The sequence below is a fragment of the Tenrec ecaudatus genome, chromosome 1 (assembly GCF_050624435.1).
Source record: "Tenrec ecaudatus isolate mTenEca1 chromosome 1, mTenEca1.hap1, whole genome shotgun sequence".
Lineage (NCBI taxonomy): Eukaryota > Metazoa > Chordata > Mammalia > Afrosoricida > Tenrecidae > Tenrec > Tenrec ecaudatus.
This window is the reverse complement of record NC_134530.1, coordinates 188,127,528-188,145,148: the sequence shown is the minus strand read 5'-3', so window position 1 is coordinate 188,145,148 and position 17,621 is coordinate 188,127,528. Positions and strand designations below refer to the sequence as shown.

At 50.1% G+C, this 17,621-nt stretch overlaps 1 protein-coding gene across 1 annotated transcript in view; it reads left to right on the top strand.

Moving 5' to 3' along the window:
- The window catches only part of TNR (tenascin R), an 82,744-nt gene that overhangs the window by 28,409 nt on the left and 36,714 nt on the right, over positions 1 to 17,621 (top strand). The window contains exons 8-10 of the mRNA XM_075541246.1: positions 14,333 to 14,422; positions 15,328 to 15,591; positions 16,191 to 16,460. Of these exons, the coding sequence (XP_075397361.1) occupies positions 14,333 to 14,422; positions 15,328 to 15,591; positions 16,191 to 16,460 (624 nt within the window). The remainder of the gene's footprint in view (positions 1 to 14,332; positions 14,423 to 15,327; positions 15,592 to 16,190; positions 16,461 to 17,621) is intronic.

Sequence of the window (17,621 nt, the reverse complement as noted above, 5' to 3'; positions counted from 1 at the left end):
TGTCAGGACCACTGCAGTAAATCCTCAGACTCTCTCTCCCCTCTCTGACTTGGTCTTCATGCCTCCAGTGATTTTTTTCAAAGTGCTTTTCTGATTCTGCCGTTTCATGCCACGCGCATCTGAGGAACTTCCCGTTGCTGTTTAGAAGAACTCTGTACCCCTGTAGCGTGGCTCCCCAGCCTTGCATGGCTCCCCTCCTGCCTTCTTCTCTAGCCTTACCTCCAGGCCCACAGGACCTCAAATTCTTCCCTCCTGCCACAGGGCTTTGCCCATGCCCTCCCTCCCTACCTCCCCTCTCCCGACAAGCCCTCTCAACCAACTCCTGCACTCACTTGCCATATGCTTTCCTCTCAGCTCTCAACTCAGGGGTCACTTCTCTCAGCTCTCAACTCAGGGGTCACTTCTCAGGGGACCTGCTTCAGTTCCCGGGCAAGGTCAGTTCATCCCTTCCTGCAGCCTCGTCTCATAAACTAACATCTCACCCTTGCCCTTGTCATGAAGAAGCCCCTCTGTGAGGCAAATGGTTAAGAGGCTGGGCTGCTAAGTGAAGGACTGGTGATTCAGGAGCCCCCAGAGATGCCTCGGGGGGAGGGGGACTCCTAACTATCTACATCCAAGCACAGTCTCACAGAGCCCCCTGAAGAGCACATCTCTAATCTGACACACATTGGATTAACTCCACGACACTCGGAATGTGGTGTTATTGGACACTTTGCCTCCACTCTAGACTTCAAGCTTTATGACCAAAGGACAAAACCAAAGTCCCTGCCAGGCCCGGGCTGGACGCTAACTCACGCAGCCCTGCAGGACAAGGTACCACTGCCCCTGTGGGCTTCTCAGACTGTCGCTCTCTACGGGCCCACAGAGTCTTGTCTTTCTCCCCAGAGGGGTGGCTGGTGGTTTTTGCACGGCTGGCCTTGTCATTAGCAGCCCATGACAGTTGGACCGTCTTTGTTTATCTTTTGCGCATCACTGAATTCTGCATCTTGCTCATCATCGCTCCTAAATAAGTCATTCTTGAGTGAGCACATGAGTGAAGGGAAGGGCAAACGCAGCTCACTGCGACGACCAGAGTGTGCAAGGTGCGGGTGTGATCTCGGACGGCGCTGTAAGCACTGGAAAGAGTTGGGGGTGAGTGTTGTCTTGGGTGCTGAGGAGTTTCTGAGGGACTGTGACTAGCGTGGCCTGATGGCTAGTTTTGTGCAGCTGTGGGCTGGAGAGCAGATGGGAGGAGGACAAGGCAGGAAGCACGAGACTTGCCAAGAGGCAGTGGCTGGACTAAAGGCAAAGATGCTGGTGGTGGCCAAGAAGACAGTGCCTACATCACCGGAGGCTCCCTTGCGGGGCAGGGCTCTTTGTCCCTGTGGGTGCGTGGCACATCTCCTAGTGCATCTCCTGGGCCCTGCCACAGCCCCCGGCAGGAAAACCTACTGGGCGGGGGGCTCACTGAGAGGTCATGACCGGTGAGGCCGGCTGCGGTTCTCAAATGGTAAGCAGACTGCGCAAAGCGGCGGTGGCCCAGGGCTGCCCATGTGCTCATCGGCAGAGATTTCATTTCATTTGTGTGTTGGCTTCTTGAAAAAGCATTTGCCATTTTAGCAGGCACGGGATGTGTAGCGAAGAGTGCGTACAGTAAACAAGGGCGATATAATCAAAGTTGGTTTCCTCTCCAGCTGAAATCCCACACCACCTTACCAAACGAGGCCAGTTAAAGTAAATATAATAAATGCCTTTTCCAGACAGATGTGCCCCTGGGGGGGTGGGGGGGCACCAGCAAGGAAATGGAAGGATATGCTGACCAAGCAGGTTAATAGGGGTGAATTAAACATAGATGAACAGACCAGCTGGCATAAGGGCCTTTTTTTTTTTTTTCACAAAACTGGAGACATTCACAAAAATTAAGCTACACCAAAAGCCGAGACTGATGTTAGAGGGAACTTATTCTAAGCACAGCCCGTTCCTGCTGCAAGCCTCGGGCTGACTTGGCAATTAGCAGTTACAAGAAGATGTTGGGTGTTTGGATGGAAGATGCACAATGAGCGGGAGTCAGACAACTACCCAGTCACCTCCTCCTAGTTATCGTTCCCCACAACCAGCAGGAAGAAAGGAAGATTCAGCCATGATCCTGTCCTGTGTCCGGGAGTCATAGGAACCCTACAGACCTGCCCCGGTGCATTTCCAACACTGCAAATCTTGATGTGAGCAGAAAACCCAGTGGTCTCCCAGCTGCTGGCACACCATCCCCTCCTGATGATGTCTCTAATCTTCTCAACTTTGTTAGGTGGCTGTAGCAGCCCCACTTGATGGATGAGAAAACGGAGGCCCAGGAAAACTGGGGAATTGCTCAACTTCACACTTAGCAAAGCACATAGCTAGGACACAAAGTCAGTTCTTCTGAGCTCCAGCAGAAACATGTTCCCCCATGAAAAACGGCCCCCCATTTCATGGTCATGTCTATGAACAAAGTACTAAACATAAACACTGGCCAAAAGGAAAAAGCTGCAGATTGGCAGGGGATGGAAAAGTATTCATGAGTGGCAGACTTGGGCTGTTGGGGTTTTCCCCCCAGGGCTGCATTTATGAAATTATATATGGATGTATAATTGATACATATATATGTACACGTATATATATAATTTCATAAACCCAACCCTGACAAAAATTCACCCTATCTAAGTCCATATAATTATCCCAGGGAGCTCACTGCTGGAGAGATTTATAAAGGCAAATAACTTTAGATGATTTAGAAGGGATTATAGGCATGTAAGGAAATCAAGTGTGTCTGTACTTGCAGAGACGAGAGTTACAAGGATTGTTAGCTCTCCTACTGCAGTCTCTGGAGGAAGAGAAAGAAGGGCCGGGAGGAGGGAAGGGAGAGGGAAGGAGGAATGTGACCTCAGCCCCGAGGAGTTGTGCCCTTTCTCACACTCCAAGCTCTGACCCCAACGAGGAGAGTTTTCCAGCATCCAGGACCTGTGTTCCCACTACCTGTCTGTCAGTTTGCGGCTCGCATGTGGCAGAGGTGCTGGAAGCCATGTCACTAGTATTTCAAATACTAGCAGGATCACACACAGCAGACAGGCTTCAGGAGAACTTCTAGACTATGAAAGACTAGAAAGAAAGGTCTGGTGATCTGCTTATTTAAATTAGCCAATCAAAAACCCTATGATACGGACCATAACAGGACATTGTTGAACCTGCTTGCTTTGGACACATTGTTGGCACATTTTACTCATCCAAAGTGGACACCATGTTCGGTGAATCCTAGCGCCAGCACGGGCATGGGGGACCATCTGTGAGAGGGATTAGCACAGTGGGCACAGCAAGGAACTGGAAATGCTGATGGTTGTGAGGGCGATGTGGGACTAGGCAATGTTTCATTCTCTTGGATCTAAGATCACCAGGAGTCCGATAACCCAAGGGCATGGACAGCAGTAAGCCTGTGTTCAGACGCTGGAGCCCAAGTTTCATCTGAATGCTCTGCTCCATGTCCCATGGGAAGGGCCCAGGGTCTGCTCTGACACTTCCTGTGTGATCTGGAGCAATTAACCATTTCACCTCCTGGTATCATCGTGCGAAATTAAGATAAGACCTCCAATTAGTTTGATGTAGTGTTTCTACTAAGCTAGTAAACCACTCAGCTAAAGGGAGGCAGGTCTCCATAAGCCCCTAGATGTTGGTGCTGTTAGGTGCCATTGAGTCGGTTCCTGCCCATAGCGACCTATTCACAGCAGAACAGAACACAGCCCCGATCCGGCACCACCCTTCCGTTGTTCCTCTGACTGAGTCCATCCTGGCAGCCACAGGGTCAGTTCAGCTTGTGGAGAGCCTTCTGCTTTTGCTGCCCCTCTACTTTCCCGAGCATGATGGCCTTGTCCGGGGACTGGTTTCTTCTGACAGCACATCCAGAGTCCATGAGATGAAGTGTCGCCATCCTTGCCTCTAAGGAACACTCCAGTTGTACCTCTTCCCAGAGAGATTTGTCTGTTCTCTTGTTGGCCCATGATACTTCCTTTGCCAGCACCACAATGCTAATGCTTTGATTCCTCTTTGGTCTCCCTTATTCAATGTCCAACTTTCACATGCATATGAGGCAATTGAAAAGACCAGGGCTTGGGTCAGGTGCACCTTCGCCCTCAAAGTAACCTCCCTGCTTCTCACCACTCTAACGAAGTATTGTGCAGCAGACCTCATAGATGGTTTAGTGTAGCTTCGTGAAGCAGTGCGGGGCAGTGGTTTAGTATCTCACTTCTCCAACGGTGGTGTGAGGAACAACAGCTTCAGTATCACCTGAGATATGTGAAAGTTGTAGAATCACAGGCCTTCCCACCCTCAGATCGACTGGATCAGACGCTGCATTTTGTCTGAGCCCCAAGTGGTTTGCGTGCACAGTAATGGATGGGAAGTATTTGCTGAGAGCAGAGTGTAGCTTCTGAGGTCATCCCTCTAAGCTGCCCGAGTGGGGCTTGGGTCTAGCTCCACAGACATGTGTCCTTGGACAAATGTCTTCCACTTCCTGTACTTCAGCTTCCTGGTCTGAAGACACCAGATCTATCCCATGGAGTTTTGTAAGAATTAAATTAAATCATAAATAGGATGGATGGATGGATGGATGGATGGATGGATGGATGGATGGATAGATAGATAGATAGATAGATAGATAGATAGATAGATAGATAGATAGATAGATAGATATGTAGGTAGGTAGATAGGTAGGTAGGTAGGTAGGTAGGTAGGTAGGTAGGTAGGTAGGTAGGTAGGTAGGTGGGCAGGCAGGCAGGTAGATAGGTAGGTAGGTAGGTAGGTAGGCAGGCAGGCAGGCAGGCAGGCAGGCAGGCAGGCAGGTAGGTAGGTAGGTAGGTAGGTAGGTAGGTAGGTAGGTAGAGCAAGCCCTGTTGTATGCTTGGCTGCTAACTGAAAAGTTGGAGATTAAAACACACTTAGCAGCTGAACAGAAGAAAGATCAGACAATCTGCATGTATAAATATTAACTAAAGGAAACAGTCCATCGCCTTCAAGTCCCTTGGGCCCCGTAGTGAACCTGTGGGACAGATTAGAACTGTCCCTTTGTCCAAGACTGTAAGTCCCAATGGAAGTAGACTGGCCACATCTTTCTCCCGTGGAGCCAATGGTGGGCTTGAACTGCCAATCTTTTGATTAGTAGCCGAGCCCTAGACCATGGTGCCACCAGTGCTCCACCATTAGAGACCGAAGCCTGGAACACCCTAGGGGGCAGGTCTACTCTGTCACCATGGGTTGCTGTGAGTCAGAATCAACTCAATAGCACACAACAACAATACGCACACATATACACACACTTAAGACGCAGTCTGGCACACAATAAGCACTTGATATCCGTGAGATCTTTGTGTGTGATCCATCCCCACAGAGCACAGACATAAGCCCAAGGCTGCCCGGCCTTTCCAGGGTACATATTCACATTCCTTTTCTTTCACAGTGGCTTCTAAACAGTTCTATGGTGCTGTGTTTTCTATGCCCTGAAGAAATTCTGTCTCTGTGGCCTCCCTTGACCCTAAACTGTGGAATATGGGCCCTCCTGACTCGCCCAGCCTCAGACTCATTCAGACAGTATGCAACAGGCAACCTGCCCCCAGCCTCCCTTCACATACCTCACCCTGCCCTTCTCAGACACAAAGGCCAGGCTGGGACCCAAAATACCCAACATTTCCCCCATTATTCTTTCTCAGCAATGCCCAGTGGCTTCCCAGTGGAGTATGCATTTGTTTCTGAGCAATAGACTCCATGTCTGCGATGTCTCTCCTCCCCACACCCCTCCTTCTATGGTGGTTTCTGTGTCCCTAATGCTAGACATTTTCAGGCCCAGCCTCTCCGCTCTGATGATGTCTGCTTGGCCTGTGCACCTCGAGTCCCAAAGGGTGCTACACTCACCTTACAGACTCGTCCAGGTCCCTCTCGGTTGCACCCGTCAGCATTAAACAGTGCCTGACAACACCACTCTGCTTTCTGGGTGACAGCAAAAGGCAATAAGTGATTTAGAAAACTCCTCCTGGAGGGAGGGAGGGGGAGAGTCTCATCCTTTAACTCAGTGGTTCTCCACCTTCCTATTGCCTCAACCCTTTCATACAGTTCCTCATGTTGTGATGACCCCAACCATAAAATTATTTTCATTGCTACTTCATCTCTGTCATTTTGCTACTGCTATGAATCGGGCGACCCCTGTGAAAGCATCATTCGACACCCCCACCCAAAGGGGTCGTGACTCCCAGGTTGAGAACCGATGCTTTAACTGGGCTTCGCTCAAAACATCAGCCACCCTGCCAGGGACTAATGGAAACTGTCAACGAGACTCTCGCCGTCGTCTGAGGTGGCGCCTCTAACTGAGAAGAAAAGCGTGTGCCTTCATTGCTTTGCCAGCGGAGAGAGGAGTTTGCCCTCCACCGTCTTCCCTCTCACATCCAGCCCTCCCTGATGAGCCAGGTCCACACTGGGGGACCTCCGCCGAGGGGTGCTCTGTGGTCATGAGGCAAAGTAAAGTGAACGGGCTCGCATGGGCACCATGCTCTCCCACAGCCGCCCAGGCCCCAGGGGTGCATGCCACCACCGCCACCACCCCACTCCGGCAGCCACCTGGGTGCCTCACCACAGAAGGTGCTTCCCAGACGCCTCCCCCGGCACTGCCACTTTCTCTATCTCCAGTCAACATTTTCTGGTCAGAAAAATGACCAGCAGGGTTTAGGAAGCCCAGGGAGACGGAGATTCCCACACACATCACAGGACAATTTAGAATCGCAAGAAAACAAAGATGTACAGCCAGCTGTCCACCATGTCCACACACTCACACACACACACACGCATTCAAGAGATGAATTTGGAAAGCATAGCCCAGTCAGGGTGTGTGAGTCGCCATCTTCAAGGCTTGTGGTAGCTGGGGACCTAGAACGAGGCTGTCCTAAGAACCCCTCCATTGCAGGTCAGCAGGTTTGGGCGTGCAGTGGGGAGAAGGTGGGCTTCTCCGAATGCCAGGGCAGGAGATGTGCTTGTCCACAGGAGGATTTTCCAGGAAGAAATTCTGCATTCCACAAGAAGTCCAGCTGGCAAGTGCTCGTGGACCAAAGCACTTGATGTTCACCTCACCCTGTCTGCACTCCCTGACAGGCCAGCACACACACTGTGCCAGGCTCCCTGCCTTCTGGGCTCCTAGGAGAATAGGAGGGGCCTGGCCAAGGGGCCAAGGGGCCAGGACTGGGCTGTGCTCAGCCTCCTTTGAGTGAAGTCACAGTGACCCCAAGTGGTCACTTCGGTAAGAAAGTCTCTGGCAAGGTGCCTCCTTTCAGGGAGCTGGAAAGTGGGAGGTGTGAGCTGCCAGGGGCCCAGAAGACAAGAGAAGAGAGAAGCCAACTGCCCATTCCAAGTCCTCTTAAAGGCGAAACATCAAAGGGTCTTTCCCTTATTTGTGTCAGAGGACTGGGAAACGGAACCAGGAGAGAGGTCACGTGGGAATTTGTTAGCTTCTGCTCTGGCTTCTTCAGCAAAGAGCACTTGCTTAGAGGAAGGACACAGAGACAAGATGCCCCTCTAAGACAGGGGATGGGAGACGGAATTTTAAACTTCTTTAAACTATGGGTTTGTCGGGCTAACCTCGTTCTTAGGGTCAGTGTGGAATTATTGCCTCTCTCAATGCGTGAACACCAGCCACAGCGAGCGCAGGGAAACATGCTCAGAGCCTGGGACATTCAGGGGACCTGAAGAAGCACCTGCCTTGATCCAAGAAGATGAGGGTGGGAAGCCTGGGAGCGTAGATTTCCAGCCTCTGAAGAAACGGTTTGTGGCTAAGCTGCTGTGATTCCGGGTGGGGAGCAGGGGGAAGGGAGAGATTCTGGAAGACCCCGTGTCTCCAGATATCTCCCCATCTATGGATTCTCCCATCCCCAAAATTCGCCAGTGCACAATTCCTCCAGGAAGAGCCTTGCATGAGATCCCCAGTGAACTGTTTTCCCACCCCTGCCTTTGCGTGTGCTCTTCCCTCCCTCCACCCGGGGTCCTCTCAGTGCTCCAAAGCCCACTGATCCTTCAAATCCCCGCTCAGGCAGCTTCTCGCAGAAGTTTCCCCAACGCTGCTCTCCACCACAGCTACTACCAAGCGGCGTCTCTGCCTCAGACAATGTGTTCCCCGCTTCACCCTGAAGATAGACTCTGTTTTAATTCCTTGACTCAAAGATCTAAGAGTCTCATAAGGAGACAGGCATGTGAACTAATCATAACAGTACCCTGTGACTGCCAGCTGGGAGGAGGGCTAAAAAGAACAAACGTTTTGTTATGGAGCCAATTGGCTGGGTTGTAAGTACTGGGTTTCCTTGTATCTCCTGCTAGACTAAAAGCCCCCTGCAGGGACTCAGTTTATTCCTCCCAGTGAAAGCACACGTCCAGTGCACTAGGACCAACCGATTGTTTTTGTCACGTGTAAAATATATTTCTTCTCATCTGTCATCTCTCATCTAAGAATACTTCATTAAATCCAAAAGAAAGGCAGCCTGGCTTGTGAGGGGGCACAAATCCATCCAGTTCTGGAAATGAGAAAGATCAGTTGCAATTTGAAGCTCAAGGAGGACTGGCGTTTCATGTTGTTGATCCACTGCCATCCGGTGGGTTAGGACTCGCAGTGACCTTAAATACGGTTTCCGAGGCTCCCCGTCTTTATGGGGGGAGATATCGTGTTGCTTCACCAAGCAGCTTTAGAACCTTGGGTTGGTAGACTTGAACTTTCCCAGACCATTGGGAGATGCGCCGAGGGATTTGGAGAGGGAACGGCCCCACCTGCCTGCATGTCGGCCCCTGTCAACCAAACCTAGAGCCCCCACGTGTCTTATTCATGCTTTTCCTCATGAGAAGCAGCCGTCTCAGCTCCGTGAGCATCCATAAGGAAGACCAAGCTTCCTGAACAAAGAGAAGTAAGTCATTCTACTTTAGCACCCATGGTCCTTGCAGTACGAGGCAGAAGTCACTGCTCGCTCTGCCCTGCCTTGGCCACGGCAGGATTCCATGCTCCCTCCCCTCTCCCTAGTCTCCTCTGGACTAGTGTTCAAGGTTCAACTCAAGCCCCTTTCTTACAAGCCTTCCCTGGCTACTCCAGCCCATGCAGAGCTCTTCTCTCCTCTCCTCTCATACAGCTGCCTTAGTCAGAAGCTCAGCGTATAGAATCGATGACTCCCAAGTTTCCGTTCTTACGGTCAAGCACTATGCTGTGGTACAACAGAAAGGACAAGGGACTTGGATTCCAAACTCAGGCTTCCCGTGTGTTAGCTTCACGATGTTGGGGTTTCCAGGTGCCAGGGCCTCGGTTCCAACGCACAGTGGCCTTGTGTACAATAGAACAAAGCGCTGCCGGGTTTGGCACCTCCTCAGAAACGCTGCTCTGCTGGGGCCCCTTCCTGGTTATGGCCACGGTCTCGGGGGCTCTCACTGAGGACCCTCCTCTTTTGTGCTGGCCCTCTGCTTTACCAAACATGACATCTCTCCCCAGGATCTGGTTCCTCCGGATAATGAGGAATAAGGGACAACATTACAGGCATCGGTGGCTCTTGGCGGAGAGCAGAAAACACCAGGAAGGTGTTTCCTGTGTGTTATTGACTTTGAGCAGGCATTAGACTGTGTGGATGGTAACAAATTAAGGATAACAGTGCAGAGAATCGGAAATCCAAAACAAGTCCATTGAACTCAAATGCAGGGCACTCAAATCAATCCATGTGCTTCATGGTCTTGGTCAAAGAATAGACTTCTCCAGCTTCCATTTGCCCATCAACAGTATGCTCCAAGCAGAGCTGCTTTGGGGATTAAATGATGTCACAGGCATGGGTCTCTAAAAGACTACAGTTAAAACAGAACCCTTCACTGTCAGATAGATACTCAAAAATAATTTCCCTCTTCCTCCTTCCCTCCCTTCCTTCTTCCGGATTCTCCAGATTAACTCTTGCATGTGGTTCAGGGCATGGCATGTGATGAGTATTCAGTGACTAATTAACTGATTCCGTTAGAACAGACTCCTTTTCATCTGCATAAGGACAAGGCTGCTATTCCTCGGGGTACCCTGGCATTGTTCACGAGACCCAGTGAGGCACTCAGCACAAGGAAGCACTCAATCGTGTCTGTGAACCGGCTGAGCTGGGTGCTTTAAGGAGCTCTGAAGAGAACGGGTGAGCAATGCTACAGTCGAGGAAGGGGTCAACCTCCAAGCCGAGCAAAGGAAGTTCCCGACGGAGATAGAGCGCAGTGGTGTCCTGTGGGATGCATTTCCTGAGCTGTTTTCAAGAAAGGGAACAGGGACATTTACATGCTACCACATGCAGGAGCTGGGTGGAGAGACGAAGGGAGCACCGATGGAGAGCGCTGGGATCTTTGAAACGTGAGAAGCCACTGTGAGCCCTCCGCGTGCTGACATATACGGAAAACACATGCGCCTCAGATCCACGTCCTCATTTCCAGCAGAACCGCGTTCTACCTGATGGCAAAGAGCAGCAATTCACCCATAGTGCAGCAGAACACGGCTGGGGATCAAAGGAAAGCAGCCCGGCACAAACCTACACGCGAGTCCTACTCCCCGGTCCCCTAGACACACAGCCTTTAAATTCTGCTCTGCAGTTTTCTCAGAGAAGATGATTCTGTTGTGAATTATTGAACATTTCATTTAAGCTTCATAAATAAGACACTCGGATGGAAACGTTACATGTTAGATCCGTTTGGCAACATATAATTTCTGTCTCACTCCCACAATCTGTCACCCTGCATCTACATCGCAGGATTTGTACTTCATTATAGGCAATTGAAGGTCTCAATCCGTTGTCTGAGAAAAATTGTTTATGTCCCAAAGGTAATCTAATTTCTCCAACCAAGGATGTACCTGGGACTTACCAAGCATACTGACGGAGAAAAATGTGTACTTGCAACAGATTCAGAGCATTGCAATCACCCACTCAATCAGGAGACAGGTACTTGGCCCTAGCCTGGGCCAAACGCCTCACTGACACCTGGACTCACTGAATCACTGGGTTCAACCGGAGCCAACAGGCTTAACCTTAGCGAATTGACAGAGAACAGGTAAACCTGGAACCATCCTGGCACTTATCCTGGGCACTTTTGTGTAGCCAATGAGACTATCCACCAAGAACGAATTTAAAATCCTATCCCCTGGGCCAACCACTGTGCTTCAGACATATGGATTTACTGACTCCTCACCATGAACGGCCTTCTCGCCCCATAGAAACTGAAACAGGAAAATATCACCTAATGGAGGTCCCTGCGTGTTAGTCTGGGTTGATGAGAGAAACAACTCTAAAGACACACATATATGTATAAGACAGAGCATCTCAGCCAATTCCCGATCAAAGCCATAAGTCCAGTGTTAGCCGATACATCTCATACTGGTCCATGAAGTCCTCTTCAGACTCACGTTGCCACCGGCAATGATGCCAAATGCAGGAAGATCACAGGCCAGTGGGTGAAAACGATTGAGGCTCCAATGCCAGTGGAAGCATCCCATGGCTGTCTCTGCATGGTCTCTGCCGCATGCCTCGCTCAGGTCTCTGTGGAGCTCCACCTGGCTTGTCCACAGGAAGATGAAGGCAGAGAGAGGGGAAGTTCCCAGAATCCTCATTAGTAGGCCACACCCACAAGAGGCATTATCGGGCTGTGATCTGATTGACAGCTAAATTCCACCCCTTCACTCTTACTACCCTCAAGTTGACACAAGATTATGTAACTACAGGTAGAAGATGGCAGAACCTGAAAGTGAACATAGGTATGTCAGACTTCAGAGTCTGGTGGTTCAAACTCACCAGGGCTTCCTCTGGAGAAAGTTAAGGCTCTCTGTTCCCATAAAGATTTACAGCCTCTAAAGCCCTCGTTTTGGTTGCTGTGAGTCAAACTGATTCCGTGGCAGTGAGCTTTGTGTTGATTTTTAGAGAAAGAAAGAGCTAAGGATTAGGAAGGGAATGGAGCTGGTGCAAAAAGGAAAAAGGGGGTTGACTCCCATGTGACCCCACTCCTCCCCCTTACCCCCTCTCCCAAGACAGGCCTTGGGAACTTTGTTCTTTGATGGAGCTAGGTCAGAAAGGCCTGCCAGGTTCGCCAGACTTGAGCGCAGGGCTACGTAGTATATGGAATGGACTAAAGCCTTCCTCCCTCCTGGGCGAGTGGGTGCAGAGCCTTTAGGCTACTGTACAGTGCTCCTTTGGTAAGTCAAGGCATGCTAGGATTGATCAATCTATTTCCTATCAAAACCATTCACGTAATCTCGGGGATCCCAGGTCAGTCCCAAGTGGGTATTCCAATTCTCCTGGAAGCATTGAACCCTAAGACCAGAAGCCTGGATGACTGCGCCAGGTGCTCACAGGTGTACTTTGTACTCCAGTCTCATTGTATGAAAGATGTGTAGGAACGACTGTTTATCCTACCTTCTTTGCAAGGTTGTGCCGAGGGGTCAAATTACATTCAAATATATTAAAAAGCATGAAAGTTGTATATGTGGAGTGTTGTTAAGTTCAGACAGTTCCGGGAACCCACTTAGGGTCCCACAAAGAGCCTACCAGAGGGCTTCCACCGACTGTGCGCGGCTCTCGGGGTGATGGATGTATCTTGTTTGCAGAGTTCTACACCCAGTCTTAACTAATGAAGGTATAGTAGGCTGAATCATGGCCACTAAAGGTGTGTACATCCCAGTCCCTGGAGCTTATAACCTTGTCATCTCACACAGCCAAAGGGACTTTGCTGGTGTTATTAAGTTAATTCTTGAGAGCTGGAACTATAATACTGAATTATCCAGGGGAGTCCAATGTGATAATGAGTATCCTTGGAATGGGGAGAGAGCAGATCCAAGTTAGAGCAGGAGAAGCGGTGACAGAAGCAGAAGTCAGAGAAAGAGAGATTGTCAGAAATGCTATGCTGCCAGCTATGAAGACTGAGGGAGGAGCCACAAGCCAAGGCAACCAGGCAGCCTCTAGAAGCTGGATAAGGCAAGAAATGGATACTCTTCTAGAGCCTCGAGAAGGAATACATTCTGATTGACTCCTTTTAGACTTCTGACCTCCCGCACTGTAAGATAATAAAATGTGTGTCATTTTGAGTCACTAAGTCTACGGTAGTTTGTTATAGCGGCAATAGCAAACAAATGCACCCGTTAAACCAGTTAGTCTGAAAAAGAATGTAGAAGAAGGTAAGGAGAGGTTTCAGATAACTCCATGTATTTCTGGAATTATCCACTGATTCTTGATTGACTTGAACCACCGAAGGACTTCCCCAGAGAGGCTTCTATCCTGAACAATGGTAGCATTTCTTCCATTTCCCTACTGTCCCTACTGTGGGCCTTGAAATGGGGCCCACAGCAGCAAGGCTTCTGCATCCCATTACATTAAGCTCTGACAGCCCTGGGTTCAGACAAAAAGCCCACCCACCACAGCTGTTCCCAGAAGCCAGCCAGGAGTCCCCATATGGCTTCAGCGCCCTATCTATAAAAGATGCAGTTTGCTCCTCAGTCGCACGATTCAAGAAGTGTTTCACAAACCCATGTCCACACACTTCTTCTCCATTATATGCTCCCCAACTCCCAAGTCAAGCCAAAGGAAAGAACCCATCACGGGGAACTGATTACAAGGATCCACATGTGACCTCTTCCCTGGGAGAGGGACAGCAGAGAAGGGGGGAAGGGAGACTCCGGATAGGGCAAGATATGACAAAATAACGATGTATAAATTACCAAGGGCACATGAGGGAGGGGGGAATGGGGAGGGAGGGGGGGGGAAAGAGGACCTGATGCAAGGGGCTTAAGTGGAGAGCAAATGCCTTGAGAATGATTGGGGCAGGGAATGTATGGATGTGCTTTATACAATTGATGTATGTATATGTATGGATTGTGGTAAGAGTTGTTTGAGTCCCTAATAAAATGTAAAAGAAGAAAAGAGAAAAAAATGATTAGGGCAAAAAAAAAAAAAAAAAAGAACCCATCACTAGTGCCAGGTAACCTGAAACACTGAGTCTCACAAGGAGGCTTTCCAGAGGAGAGCACACTTCTAAAGGAAGCTTCCCTGCCTGCTCAAGGCAACCCGCAGCAGGAAAGAAGTTCTATGCCAGCTGGGCTCATCCAGGCTCATCCTTTTGAGATGGTGTGGATTTTCTAAAGGGTAAAATCAGGATTTCCTAAGAGATCCATTTTGGAAGAGGTTTAGGAAGGACTAAAAAGATCTTACAAGGACTCTGCGACCATTTGCTCCTTTTCAGCCTCCTGTGCCTTACACACACACACACACACACACACACACACAGATGAGTGAGTCATGTTTTGTATCTCTGCTTCTACCAATAGATCTGGTGCCTGGCACTGAGTATGGAATCGGGATCTCTGGCATCAGGGACTCACAGCAGAGTGTACCGGCCACCATGAATGCCAGGACTGGTGAGTAAGGGGGCTGGTGAAGACCACGGTACCCAGGTGAAGCCCATAAAAGCTTGTCCTAGACAAGACTGCTCCAAAGACAATGTCCCCCAGTGAACAGGTCCCTGCATGCTCCCTCAGAGTCTGAAGGATAGCCCAGAAGGCTGCAGAAAATGGATGTGTGTGTGTGTGGTGGGGGGGGGGTTGGCGGTAGGGGGAGGGTATGTGCAGGCCACTGAGATAGACAACTAGACCTGAGGGATGTTTTTAATGCCAAGGAAATGGAAGTGTGCCCTTGAAATCCTTGCCACTCTGGACCCAGCTTTTTTGTTTCCCGATTTTGGGTAAATTGCAGTCGGTGTTAATAGTTCAGATACAAAGGGCCTGAGCTGGAGCCGGGCATTTGGAACTAATCCCAAATTGTCTAGCACAGTCAATCCCTCATAGCAAAGTCAAGAACACTGAACCTAAGCCCCCAGGAGTCCTCAGATCTACTTGCTTGCCCACCCAGAGCTAGGCCAAGTTGGAATGGCCTTGGGGTTGGGACGTAGCAACCATTGCCGGGAATGGCCGATCCCTACTTGAGACTGGCTCCTGGTCTGCCCTGGTTGGCTTACTGAGAAAGCCTGGGACGTAATGAACAGGCAGAGCTTGAAAAGCCGCAGGCAGCTTCATTGCAGAGGCGCATGTATTCCAGGCCTGTCCGAGCTAATGATGCCTTTCTGTCGATTGTCCATTTGTTTGCCAAGTGCCTGACCAACTTCCCAAGGGAAGATGCTCAGCAAAAGGGTGCGATAAGTGTCCGAAATAACAAGCATATCCTCAAGGCCGGCTTAGAATCTCTCAACATTACGTGTGGTCCAATTAGTCCTCCCCCACCCCGCCGTGGGAGCTGTGTGAACCAGGCTACTTGTGTTGCTCTCCAGAACTCGACAGCCCCCGGGACCTCATGGTGACGGCCTCCTCTGAGAACTCCATCTCCCTCATCTGGACCAAGGCCAGTGGCCCCATTGATCACTACCGAATCACCTTTACCCCATCCTCTGGGATCGCCTCGGAAGTTACTGTGCCCAAGGACAGGACCTCGTATACACTGACAGACCTGGAACCCGGAGCCGAGTACATCATCTCCGTCATGGCTGAGAGGGGTCGGCAGCAGAGCTTGGAGTCCACGGTGGATGCCTTCACAGGTAGGGGCAGCGGAAACCACCCCCATAGGAGCTCCCAAATCCCACTCAGCCAGGAGGAGGAGTCAGTGTGAGCCGGGCATGGGTAGTCTAGTCTTCCCAGCCCCGTTTCCATTAGCAGAGGGAAGAACGGGTCGAGGAAGAAGAGGTGAAGATGAAACCAACACAAGGAGAAAGGGTTGTTGGAAGAAAGGGAGAAGAGAACAAGGCTGCCCCAGGACCCCCCTACCCACCCACCCGCAAAAACAATCTGTGTCTGGTTTCTTCTAACCTGGCCACAAGATTGATATGTCCATCTTTCCCTGCCTGCACTACATCAATGAGCATTTAAGGAATCCCTGCGATCACATCAAATTCCTTCCAGGAGCAAATTTTCAGTCCTGGATCAGTATTGTGAGTCACTCACAGGAGTCCTTGGGATTTTCCCCTGCAGAGGGCATTGCTTTTTCAGTATGTGCCTTGGGGAAACAGGAATGGACAGGCTCTGGGTCAGCCGTTGATTAGCAAGGAGAGTAGATCTCTGGAGTGAGACAGCTGTTCTAGCCCCATGGCCCCACCACCTCACCTGTGCTTCAGAACCGCCTGTCCCCTTTGTTTTACAGGGTTCCGCCCCATCTCCCACTTGCACTTCTCCCATGTGACCTCCTCCAGTGTGAACATCACCTGGAGTGACCCGTCCCCGCCAGCCGACAGGCTCATTCTGAACTACAGCCCCCGGGATAAAGAGAAAGAGATGCTGGAGGTCTCCCTGGATGCCACCAAGAGACATGCTGTCCTGACGGGCCTGCAGCCAGCCACTGAGTACCTGGTGAACCTGGTGGCTGTCCACGGCACGGTGACCTCTGAGCCCATCATGGGCTCCATCACCACAGGTGCGGCTGGAGGGCTTGACAGCAGGTCAAGTGAAGGGGGTTCACCTGGTAACCTTTGGCAAGTCCATGAATATTTAAAAAGAGGAACACCCAGGGAGTAGGGGACAGCTTCATTTGGCTACAAAGGATCTGTAAGCTGTTCATATACAGCTACTTATTTCAGTGCGACAGGCACGTTAGTTGGATTCGTCTTCTAGGAGGTAAGGCAGACCCAGGATCTTGAAGGAGCAGGGCTTAGATGCATGATCCCAGAGGCCTTCCCACTGCCGGCGGGGGTGGAATCTCAGGTAAGCCTAGGAAGAGGAAACGCCTCATCTTTTTCTGGCAGAGTCACCTCTTGACTGGGTTCCATGAGGTCTCTGCAAAGCAGGACCACTGATGCAAATGCCGCTTCCTCAGAGACCCGGCGTGAGACCACAGGGCAACTTAGAACTCAGATAGGGGCATCTATTTGGATGTGGTTTGGAAAGCACAGGCACCCTGAGATGCCCAACTGCAACCCCAAATATGAGACTGCAAGTGGGCAAAGATTTCTGTTTAAAGCATTTCCCGTGTGCTGACAAAAACTCACCCACCGTGCCAGCAGATTAAACAGCCAACTGATTTCCACCCTGCCACTTCACAGCACTTCAAAAAAATAAATAAAGCATAGAGCAAAAATGAAATACAGCTCGGGGAAGTGGATTTGTTCTGGACTTGCGCTCTGAAATCCTTCTATATCCACTAGACAGTTCTTCAAAATCGAGCCAGAGGCAGTTGATGGAAAATAAGAGATAGAGGTTAAGTTGGGTATGTCTTAGAGAAGTTTCCCAAGAGAAAAGCACGAATATAAAGAAAAGTTCTCAGTTGGCCCTCAGGTAGACAAGCATTGAACTTGACAGTTGGGTTTATACAGTTTACATATTCTCCTTGTCCATGACTTTGGTCATGTATATAAGGATTTAAGTGAGGCTTTGCCTGACAGTGGTTTTAAGGACGCCCTAGTAAGGCGATCACTCCCCACCTATCAGTAGAAGCTGATGTGTTGTTACGATGCTGCGGAGATTTCAGTAGTGCTTTCAGACTAAGACAGACAAAGAAGAAAGGCCTGACATTCGATTCCAACAACTGGCCATGAAAACCCTATGGATGTTTGGAGAATGATGAGGACAATGAATATAC